At 35.5% G+C, this 12,411-nt stretch overlaps 1 protein-coding gene across 3 annotated transcripts in view; it reads left to right on the forward strand.

The window, feature by feature from the left end:
* The window catches only part of LOC150101712 (serine/threonine-protein phosphatase 2A 56 kDa regulatory subunit epsilon isoform-like), a 261,565-nt gene extending 249,154 nt beyond the window's left edge, over positions 1–12,411 (forward strand). For 2 of the 3 annotated variants that reach the window (XM_090400723.1, XM_090400725.1), the window contains exon 12: positions 11,857–12,411. In XM_090400723.1, coding sequence (XP_090256849.1) covers positions 11,857–11,983 — 127 coding nt within the window. In that variant the 3' untranslated portion in view covers positions 11,984–12,411. Of the gene's footprint in view, positions 1–7,474; positions 7,576–11,856 lie in introns of those variants that run through there. The other variant, XM_090400724.1, reaches the window with a different exon arrangement.

Raw genomic sequence — 12,411 nt, forward strand, 5'->3', positions numbered from 1 at the left:
TGATTTCTGGTGTTATACCTTTTGGACGTCCTTCACATAGATCATCTTAAAGGCTGTACAGCTACGTTTAAACTTGGCAGCCCATTTCTTAATTGTCGAAAACTAAGGAGAAGAATGCCCATAAACTTTTATGAACTTTGAATGAATTTCTTTTGCCGTTAAACTTCTTTTACAAAGAATTTTATAACTGCACGATACTCAATTTTATCCATTTCAAGGGATACAGACAACACTTTTGCTTCAGACAGCTGTATAAAATAAACTACTGGATAGAATGACTTGCAATTTCATATGGATGATTATGACAGATGTACCAACTTAGAAAAAAAAAAAAAATCTTGCTGATAGTGTTGCCATCTGTGGTTGAGGGCGAGAACTTTTCAGACCACCCTCGTACATTGGGTCTTATTTTAGATAAATCATGTTCCAAATTAGAAACAAATTTGTTCCATGATTCTCTGTCTTTTATCTGACTCTTATTCTTTATATTCTATTTCATCTTCTAATCTTTTACTGCTTAACCATTTATGATATGCTTCTTTTTTCATTTTGATTGTATCGTCCCATATCTTTTTTTTTTTTTATTATTATTATTGAATATTTTGGTCTTTCCTAAGCTTTCATTTGCTGCTGTATTTAGTATCATTTTTATATTAAGCCATTCCATTTCTATTTCTTCATTTCATTTTATTTTATCTAAATATCGGTTAATTCTTTGTTCATATATAGCCATTGTATATGTGTCATTTAATAATCTAGTTTTATAAAAAATGTTTTACATTTTCTTTCTGTCCTTTTAATTGTAGCCATTTAGGTGGTAATCTTAATTTTATTTTAACAAAGAAGTGGTCACTACTTATTTCATATCCTCTGTGGACTCTAACATCTAAAGAGAACTTTGTCTTTTCATTTAAGGTTAAGTAATGTAATATTGATTTCCATTCTCTTGCTGCCCAAGTATATGCATGTATGTCTTTATGTTTATAGAAAGAATTTGTTATTTTAAGTTTATTATAAAGTACAAAGTCGGTTAATTTTTTGCCATTCCTGTTTAGAGTATGTTCTCCATATATTCCTGTATTATTAATTTTTGTGTTTCCAATTCTTGCATTTAAGCCTCCTGCTAATAGTACATAATCATCTTTATTTATTTTATTATATATATTTTGTAGTTGATTATAAAATTCAATATTATCATCTTCTCTTCCTTCTTCTGGGGCATACAAACCAATTATTACAGTTCTCATTGTTCCTTTTAATTTCTTTTTTGTTTCAGTGATTACTACTATTTGAAAATTTCTTTCCTTTAATATTTGATCTAATTCTATTTCTTTATATGCTATTCCTCTTACGTTTCAGTTTGCTATATGTATTATATTTTGTTATTTTCATTTTGAATACCTTTCTCTATTAGCTTAGAAGTAAATTAGTGTTCTCCATGTCTGGTTATTACCCTGGCGATGGATAGTCCAGTGGTAGGGCTGCTACCTTAAGGCTTCTGAACTTGCCTTCTTCGAAATTTAAACCTATAGGTGGAATAGAGTATATTGAAGGGGAAAGAGTAGATTTTAGAAGGGACATAAATATTGGCCAGAAATGGAAAGACCCTATACCCCTCTAGTACTCTAATAGCATAAGGGGTCATAAAATAAGAAGAGTTAGCTGATGAGGCCTTATAGGAAAGATTAAAGTGAGTGGATCTTCCTCAAAGGGGACCATGGGAGTGCCACTTCCCTTACAATCAAGATAATTGTCCCTTATGACTCTGTTAGTTCACGAGTCTTTATTCAATATATCCAGACCACCCCACCATATCTGGTGGGCTCCACTATTTGCTACCAGGGGGACATGCTCTCTAGAGGTTATAGGGTCCCCCAAAAGCTCATCTAGTAGTGTAGAAAAGAAAAAGATAGATAATTGATTTAGGAATGAAATTGAAAATACTGTTGCTGCTAAATACATGACTTAGGCCTTTGTTATCCCGTGATATTGACCATTTTGAAAGAAAAAGACTGAATTCATGAAACACTGAAAAGATCTGTACAAATGAAAGGTACAAGACCAAGATTGACTTGATGGGAACCCTTAGAACCGCATTGGACTTTCAAAGCTGTTGGCATATGAAAGAGCTTGCTTTGGACAGAGAATAGTAGAAGGCTCTTATTCATAATTGACTCAACCTGTCTTGAGGATGGAAGAGAAGAAGAAGAATACAGTATACAAATAGTAATTTGTATATTTTATTTCACCGTAAATAAAGAATGAAGTTGATCCTTATGGTGCATATATAGTGCATATATGACTCTGTTGGTTCACGAGTCTTTATTCAATATATCCAGACCACCCCACCATATCTGGTGGGCTCCACTATTTGCTACCAGGGGGACATGCTCTCTAGAGGTTATAGGGTCCCCCAAAAGCTCATCTAGTAGTGTTGAAAAGAAAAAGATAGACAGGAGGGCCATAATTGCTAATGACTTTATGCATGAATTATGTTTGATGAGTGGTGTGGAATTTGTGGATGTGTGGAATGAGTTTGATGGGCGAAAGGATTTATATAAAATGGATTACATCTGAATGGATTTGGTGTGCGGAGACTTGAAAAGGTGTTGTTGAATGTGATGGAAGTGAAGTTACAGAACCAGGGAAACTAGAGTTATTAAGGGGGGGGGAGTAGATTTGCAGATTTTAGGGAGAAAGTTGAATGTGTGTAATATGCCCAAGCGAGTAGGAAGGACCACGAATCAGAATGGGATAGTTAGTATAAGGCATCAAAATAGGGATGGGACAAATCGGCTTCTTTAATTCATGTATACAAATGCCAGAAGTATTAGGAACAAGAGGGAAGAATTTTTAGCCTTAGTTGGCACTTCCAAACCATAGGTTATTGGCATTAGTGAAACATGGCTGACAGAAGATGACACAGCTAGTGGGATTGAATGTGAGGGGTATGGTGTGTTCAGGAGTGACAGGGAGAATAAAATGGGGGGAGGAGTGTTATTGATGATAGCTGATGAGCTACAGCCAAGAAGAATAGAAGTGGAACTGCAGGATAGAGAAAAGAGCACAATTGAGGCTATTTGGTGTGAGACTAAAATTAGCAGAACTAAATATACAGTTGGGTGCTGCTATAGACCAGGTGATGGAATAGATGGTGGAGATAGTATGCATAAGCAAATAGAAGAAATGAGTGGAAGGAGGGTAATTATTATGGGGGATTTCAACTATGGTAGCATTGATTGGAAGGAGGAGAGGACACATGGGAGGAATGAATTGGATTTTATGCAGTTATTAAGGGATAACTATCTATGACAGCATGTAATGGATAATACTAAGGGTCAGAGAGTGCTTGATCTGGTAATTGCATCTGAGAATTTGACTGTAATGAATATGACCACGTTGTCACCAATTGGTGAGAGTGATCATAGGGTCTTGACTTGGGAGGTGGCTAAAGGTGTGGATTTTACAATTAAGACAGGTTACATGTGGAATTATCGGGCTGGTAAGTATGACAAGCTTAGGAGTTTGATTGGTTCAGTGCCATGGCATGTACAACTGCAAGGGCTAGAAGTTGATAGTGCATGGGAGGCTGTAAAGAAGTGTTTGCATGAAGCAATGGCTGACTGTATACCTAGAGTCGGAATAATAAATCAAGTAGGGGTTAAATGGATGAATAACACCATTATGCTTGGGGTGGAAAAAAAAGAAACAACTGTGGAGGAAATTTAAGGAGAAAGGTGACCTGCAGGCACATGAATGGTATAAAGCGCAGGCCAGAAGGGTAACAAGTGTGGTAAGAAAAGCAAAAATGGATTATGAAAGAACATCGGCCTTGCCAAGGCCTTTGACGGGATACCACATGTTACTCTAATCAGTAAACTGAAGCAGATGGGGATGGATATAGGGTTGGTGAGATGGAGAGATACCAGAGAGTGGTTTATTCAGGAGTGGAGTCCAAAAGACGGCTCGTGACTAGTGGTGTGCCGCAGGGTTTTGTTCTTGGACCACTACTTTTCAATTTGTTCATTAATGATATAGGAAAGGATCTGAGAGGAAGTGTTCACTTGTTTGCTGATGATGCAAAGTTGGGTGGAGCAATTGTGAGTGCACAGGATGTCAAAATTTTGCAGGATGATTTGGATTGTTTGGAGGACTGGGCTAGGGAAAATGAATGTCAATGTAATGTGGCAAAGTGTAAGGTTATGCATTTTGGAGTGAAAAGATTAGTAGCAGTATATCACATTGGTGGAACTGTACTCCAGGAGATTGATGAGGCCAGGGATTTGGGAGTGTTGGTGGATAGGGAGTTGAAGTTTAGTGGGCACATTGCAAAAGTGGCCAAAAGCTCATCAAATCACTTGGTTGCTGAAAAATACTTTAACATGTAGAGACAAACAAGTTATTGTTCCTCTATATTGAGCCTTGATAAGACCCCATCTAGACTACTGTGCCCAGATATGGGTGCCAGGGTTTCTTCTTGATGGGGAGGAGGAGATGGAGAGGATCCAGAGACGAGTGACCAAGATGATAGCAGGTCTGTGGAATGAACCTTATGAGGACAGGGTGAAGATTTGTGGGTTGCAAAAATTGGTTGATAGGCAGAAAAGGGGTGATATGATTGAGACATTCAAATTACTGAAGGGTTTCTATAGGATTAATCCAGAAGATATTTTTGAGAATAGGATTGGTGGTAGGAGGACTAGGGGCCATACATGGAAGCTGAGCAAGAGTGTGGTTAGCAGGAGTGTTAGAACTAGGTTTTTTACTTGGAGAGAGAGTGGTGAATGAGTGGAATAAGCTGCCAGAGTCTGTTGTGGGTGCTATGACTGTGAATGAGTTCAAGGCGGGGTATGTTGCTCTTGACGTGATGTTAGGGCCTCCCTCGATGAGTCTGTCGACTCCTTGGAGTTGCCCGAGATGATGATGATAATAATAATAGTGATTTCTGACTAATGACCATATCGTTGTGATGGGATCATTAAAATGGAACTCATTATAAATTGAGGACTGTTTGTACCTTGCCACGAAACCACTAGATTTTGCATATGTGAGGATAATTGCCAAATAGCGGTTGATATTTTGGTTAGTGAAGGGAAAATTGGAGTTTCTGGATTGTGTATGTAATGTTTGCTAAGCACTTTTATGCATGTTAAAACACCTATAGGTTGAATTACAGTTGCATGCTTCTATATTTCAGTCGACACTCACTATAACATACATCATTATAACAAACTACCAAAATGTCCCAACTGATGCCTTGTAGGCACAATGCTATGCTAATCGAAATTCACTATAGCAAAATTATCCCATAACAAGCTATCCTTCTGATCCTAGGAGTTTACTGGTGAGAGGCAGGCTGTATTTTGTAGTGGTTTCAAGCAAAGTTGTCTCTGTATATTATTTTACTTTTAATCCCCCAGCCGGCCATGACGTTTATAGATGTCCAGCTAAATCTGGATATGATTCTGTAACATCTGTTGAATAACATGGATAAGAAGTGCAGTTTGGTCTCACTATTTCATCCACCTCGGTCGGTAGGGAGGTTAAACAATTTCTGTTGTATCGTAAATGCCAATTGTCCACACATGACATTTCTTGCTTTTGTTTTTTCAGTCTTGTAAGACTGGACTGCTATTCATTTTCTGGATGATGTCGATGGTGCAACATTGCATGCAAATATGGATTGGTTTTTCTATAAATTACTAGTGATTTGCTGTTTGTCTTTCTCTGTCCATTTTTTAGTTACCACTGTCTTCCAAAATAGCAGTCTATTTTCTTTTTCCAGTCTTGTTGTTGAATTTGATTCTTGTGATATCGCTAATTTGAAAAGTCACAAAATTTATCACTTCAGCCCATGGGTTTAAACATTGTCATTGGCAATAGATGGCTTCATATGTTTTGTATCCATCATAACCATGGGAAGGGATAGAAGATCCCATTGCTTACTCATATCTCTGTTTACAGACTTAAGTATTGTTTCTATATTTCAGTAATATCACATGAGAAAAGCTCGCTAATTCCACCTCCATCATCATCATTGTACAGCAATGTAATGTTCATCCATCCATACTATGTATGGATGGATGAACATTACATTGTCCGAAGAGGCAAAATGTATTATCCATTTTGCCTCTTCGGACATTTTTAAAATTTCTCTACCAAGTCTACTGAGTTTGTGATATATAATACTTATGCTATGTGTATGTCATGTAGAATAGTATTGATGATTTGTGACTTTTCAGTACTTAATTGATTTGAGCATTGGCTTTACTCGACAGTTTTACATGTGGCAGCAACCATTCTGTGTTGGTCTCAGGTATTGTTGCCAATACCTGAGAACAGTTGTTAGTTATAACCAAATTTATAACCAAGTTGTTAGTTATAACCAAATTTTAGGGATGTGAACAGTAGTAGCATTGCAGTTAAGACTACGAGCATTTATAATTGTTGTTGATTTTAATCTCTGTGATGACAGCTGTTTTTTTTTTCAGTTTATGCTGTGATCAAACACTTACTTCTTCTACAGATCAATGCTATAATATAACTATATAATACTGAAATAATAAAAATTGGCATCTAGCTTTCAAAGAATTCTTGCATTCATTATTCTGCTAATTAAGTGGAATTTACATTAAGTATTCAATATTCCATTAATGCTGTTATCAGTAACTTCATAGGATTAACTGAAATATGAAACTGAAAATAAAATTTAAGATAAAAAAAAAGTGCTTTTTTATAAATTTTTTTAGATAAAATGCTAAAGTAAATTAAAGCCTTAAAAATCAACTGGTATCATAGCAACATACCTTTTTTAGCCAGTATAAAGGACCAAATGCAATAAATGCATTATGATTCAGTTTGTATATAAAGAATTATATGTATTTAAATATTTCATTATTATAAAAAAAATTAACTTTTATTCTCCATTTTGTATTAAAGTAATCAGCACTGTTTACAGTAGCGTAAATTCCATAGATTTCCTTTTTGTTAACAAATCAGCTTTTCATTTTTTGATTAATCTCTTTGGGTATTTAATTTTACAAAAACAGGTAGCTTGTGCATTAATAAATATACCTGTTGAGACATTTCTTATTACTTCCAAAAATTCATTCCATTATACATTATCCATTATGCTCCCTGACTTACTTAAGGTTATGTTCCACAAACCTTTATGTAACCTTATCTCTACAAATTCAAGACATGATCTATGGTTAGTTCTCATGTGAACACATATCAACAAATAGGCTATACAAGGAAGAAAACAATGTGAGAATGCACACATAATGAAGCCGTAGTGGATGCTGGGTATATGGCTGCTTAAGAAGAAATCACTGTGCTACTAGTTTAAGTATCTAACATAAGGTTTGAATTTTTCTTGATCCTTGTGTGAAGTTTACATAAGTTTTATGTAAGGGTTACCTGTATGTATATATTGCATTTAATTTTTTTTTTTTTTTTCATATATTCCCAACAGATACACATAATCAAGCAGCAAGTAATTTTGTGTTACAAAACCATTTGTTGGTGAACAGCATAAAGTTGTGTAAATATTTGGTTAATAAAATTGCAAATTCGTACTTGTTTTTTTTCTTCAAAAAAAAAAAAAAATTACATTGCCATAATTTTTGGATGCTTGTGACAATGCATGAACTTGTATTAGTCAGTTTTACTGTGCATCATTCTTACTAGATGACTTTGATGAAATTTGTTTTTGTTTCAAATAACTTTGAGTACTTAAATTTGGCAAAATGATAGAAAGTTATATTCTGTTCAAACCTCTAAAGCATTTGGTGTACACCAGAAAATACAAAATTGCTGTAATGATGAATGCCATGCTGAGAAAGTGGTATTGCTCATTATCACAGCAACTGCATTGAAATCCTTGAGCAATTAGAGTACAGTCTCTCACTGTTATCATTAACAGTGTTCTCCAGCCAAAAGGCTGCGGGTTCGAATCCCGCCATGGGCATGGATGTTTGTGATTATCTGTGAAAATACTAGTGATGGAGGCCGGCAGTAGATGGCATTGGTATAGATCAGTGCTTCCCAAACTTCTGGATGTCAGGGCCCCCCTTTGGAAAAATTAAAATATTTCACGGCCCTCTCGAAAAAAATCATAATATAGACATATATTATTATAATATTTATTGTATTTATATTCAATACAAAACATGCACAGCAAATATTACAATTTTAGTGTCTTACATACACATTTGACATGGACATTATCTCATATTTTATATAAATAGATATATTGTTATTGTACTTTTGCAGTACAAGCACATGAAATGTAAAACAATTAGTAATAAAGAAAGAAAGGATTAAAAACATAATAGAAGTTTAATAACAATTTAATGTGATGTTTCAATACTGCTACACAAAAAGACATATCAAGTGAAATATTTGAAACTGCAATTCTTTGATTTCTGCTTTGAAATGAAAACTTATATGAATAAGCATATATTTACTAATATTCATTAAGTGCCAAAATATGCAGGAAGCAAAATTTGTGAACCCGCACCAATGTGTGATTTTTTCCATTAAAATATAAAAAATAATAAAAATTAAATACATTTCTTTTAAGATAAAAAAAGCTATTAGTGTTAAAATATTTTAAATCTGTTTTCATTATTTCACGGCCCCCTCCTCAACAAATCCTACAGCCCCCAAGGGGGGCCACGGCCCATAGTTTGGGAAGCGTTGGTGTAGATGATGAAGGTAGTTGCGGTTGGTGGAGTGGTGGAGACGGAGAGTTGTAGAGTAGGTGCCCTCCCTCAATGAGTCTTTGGACTCCCTGGAGGGGTCATGTAATAATAACAATAAAAATGTAATAATACGGAAATACCATTCTTGCTATTATTTAATATTGTGATTTAGTACTGAGGCTATAAGCGGTGTGTGTGTGAGAGAAAGAGAAAGGGGGGGGAGATACAAAAATATGTTATTTTACAATTCTCTCAGATGAATTCCATATTAAATCTGTAAACGTGTTTTAATTGTTATTGCACTGTAATAAACATTGTTCTGCATATATTAATAATTATATGGTTCTTCAAAGTTTTGACCTGTTATAGATAAGTATAGGTGTGTGTTATATTTAAAGTATATAAAATCAAATTATTTGCTTAAGTCATTGCATTTGCTGGTGAAGTGTAACACAGTCCTCTTTGTTGGGTGTAACATGCCATGATTTCCACTAACACGTACAGGTTGACTTACCAGAGCAAATACTATTACATCAAACTCACTGACTAACAAGATACCCTTATAAAGTTCTCCCCCCCACACACACACAAAAGTACGATGCTATCTTAAAGAAAATTCACATTAGCAAACTATTATTATTACATAAGCATGTCCATAGAGTCCAAAGACTTGTCATAGGTGGCCCACACTAAATTACTCACATAAATCTTGCCATATTACTTTTAAGTTGTCCACTAACAAAGCTCTCATTATTGTATCTAGCAATCTGTTCCACTCATTTACCATTCTGTAAGTAAAAAAAAAAAAAAAAATCTTTGCTAACCACACTCTTATAGAACATCCAGGGGCAATCCCTTCTTCTCCCTATCCCACTCATGCATCTATTCTATCCTATCCTATCCTCTCTTTTCTATTAGCTAAACTTTGTAACCTGCAAACTTTCAGTGTATCTTCATTATGTGTTCTACAAACCAGTTACCATTTTGGTCACCTGTGAAATACTTTATCCACTTTTGTAATATGTCCTCCATACTTCAACTCTCTCTCTCTCATTATTCCTAAATCCCCAATTCTTGGAGTATTGTTCCATTATTGCAGTAAAGAGCTCTTTAGTTTTTGCATCCTAAGCATAACTTTCATGACACATTCATTTGGCAGTTATCCTTTGCACAACTACCAGTCTATTTAGATCATCCTGGAGGATCTCACCTTCACCTTTATTAACTACTAGTCTCCCTAGTTTAGTATCAAAAAGCTGGATATTATTTCAGATCTCTTTGTTTATGGACAGACAGGAAAATCAGCTACCATCTACATAGAAGAACTTAAAAAATACATCTGCAGTCATGACCATGGCCAATCAGGTTTTGCAGATCATGCTTTGAATACAGCTCACAGAATCAATTGGAGTAAAAAAAAACATGTTCCATCACAGTAAATTTACAAGAGAAAGACTGTTTTTAGAATCTGCTGCTGCTCTTAAAAATCAGCTTAATTTGAATAAATATGGTTGTATAAAATTTCCCAAAATATGGGAAACACTAAAACTTTTGAGATCCCAGTTTATATTCTAGGTTGGTGACAGGTGTCCACAGAGTGTGTCCCCACTTAGTTATGACTAGTCTTTGGTCCACCTGTTTCAATTAGTTTTGTGCTGCCTGTGTGTGTGTATGTGTGTGTGTACTCCCTTGGTGATGTCTTTGTAACCTAGACGAAATATTGGAAGAATTAAATACTATTTTTAATATTTTCCTAGTGCTGTTTCACTTCATTGAACTTTTAACATGAGATTATTTCAGATTATTCCGGATGTTATTAATGTACAAATTGAACAGCAGCTGAGGTGCTGAGCCCAGTGGCACATACTTTCCTGGTTTTTGATTCAATTCCACCATATACTAATTGGATGTCTGTCCATCAGCCACTCTCTTATCCACGTCACTAATTTCATATCTATTTCCATTTTTCCACTTAAAAAAATAAGGTTCCAAGTAGTATTAAATGCCTGTGCAGAGTCCAGTGGTATCATAGTATATTCCTATCCACCCATTCCTGTATTTTGCCCTTAACCAACATTTCCAATACCTTAACTACTTCTCCTGAGGTATTAATTGGCCTGTAAATTGACATCTGTCTTGAAGTTTCCATTGTGTAATAGCTATTTTTGCCTTCTTTCCACTCCTTTGTCAGCACTCTGCCACTGCTAAGACTTAAATGGTAGTGCCCTTAACTAGACTATTTTTCTTCTGCTTGTCTTGTGACACACACTCTTATAACTCACATTGAGATTTCTTGATATCCTAAACATCTCCAGTTCATCTAGTGCTTTTCTTATCTTGATCCCTGTCACACAGTCACTGCATAACTTGACCCAGATGATACACACACACACAAAACACTCAGTAATTCAACTATTCTGCTGCTATCACTTCTTTATTATTAAAGTTATCTTTCCATGATCATTCTTCCTTTTGCTCATTGGAATTTCCTTTGATCTGTTCAGCTAATTTATTATATAGTTTGTTATTCCATGCATGGCTCCATATTGCCCCTGAGTTACATAATCACCATTATGTGATTATGAAACTCAAGAAGTTTGATATGCTTCCTCTGAGTTTGCTATATGAGACTTGGTCAGGTGATGTAGGAGAAAGGAGAGAAGCAGTTTTATTATTATTATTATACAACACCTCCAGGGAGCTCAAAGACTCAATGAGGGGAGGGCACCTATTCTACAACTGTTTCCACCACTCAATCCACCTGCTACAATGAACCACAGCCACACCAGCACCATCTACTGCCTACCACCACTATCACTAGTATTTTCGAAGACGATCACAAACATCCATGCCCAAGGCTGCATTTGAACCCACAGGTTGGAGAGCAGATACACTAACCACTTGGCAAACCAGGCCGACATTTATGTTGCCAAAATTTTCATTTGTGTTAATATTTCTATGGGAAATACTTATAGTAGCTGTATAGAATATCATGAAAATAAATAAGTTAATCCTGTGATCCTCCAAAATGATGTGTTATTTATGTATTCATTTTAGATTTCAGTTATTAAATTGGCTGAATTATGATTTTTTATTTTTTTTATTTTTTTTTTCACTTCCTTCTTATCTGTTAAATATCTTTATCTGGCAGAGAAAAAAAAAGAGAGAAAGAGCGAGATGAACTTTGGAGGAAATTATTACAATTGGAGCTGAACCATAAAGCAAGACTTAGCAACAGTCAGGATTCTCCCATAAACAATGAAGAATTCAAAAACTGACAAGATGTTGTGTGAATTGTTTACTGTTGCACAATGAGCACATCCTTCCCTGTAGTTGGGATTTTTTCCTTAGAGTGCCACTAAAGTCCTATGGACTACCCAGGTCATCCGTTATCCAGTCGTCAGTAGCAAGTTGGCAGAACTTGGTGTTAGTTTCAGCACAAACAGTTGTGACACTGGGACCATCTGGTGATGAAGTGTATTATAGGCAGACTCCCATCTGTGTACAAAGTGGTATAAATTATTGTGAGCAGTTCCGCTGTGACACATGCACTCCATGGATACTGTTGTCTATGGTTACTGACATAGAAATGTCCACATGTCCACAGGATGCTGTGCTCCAGTCACTGCTAAGTCATGCCCTGTGGGCACAGGATAACTCATGAATCTCCATTGTTGTATTGTAAATAAAGATTGGGTATCTGAAA

Source organism: Typopeltis vanoorti, chromosome 11 (assembly GCF_054136105.1).
Source record: "Typopeltis vanoorti isolate ZY-2024b chromosome 11, IOZ_Tvanoo_1.0, whole genome shotgun sequence".
In the NCBI taxonomy this organism is placed as follows: domain Eukaryota; kingdom Metazoa; phylum Arthropoda; class Arachnida; order Uropygi; family Thelyphonidae; genus Typopeltis; species Typopeltis vanoorti.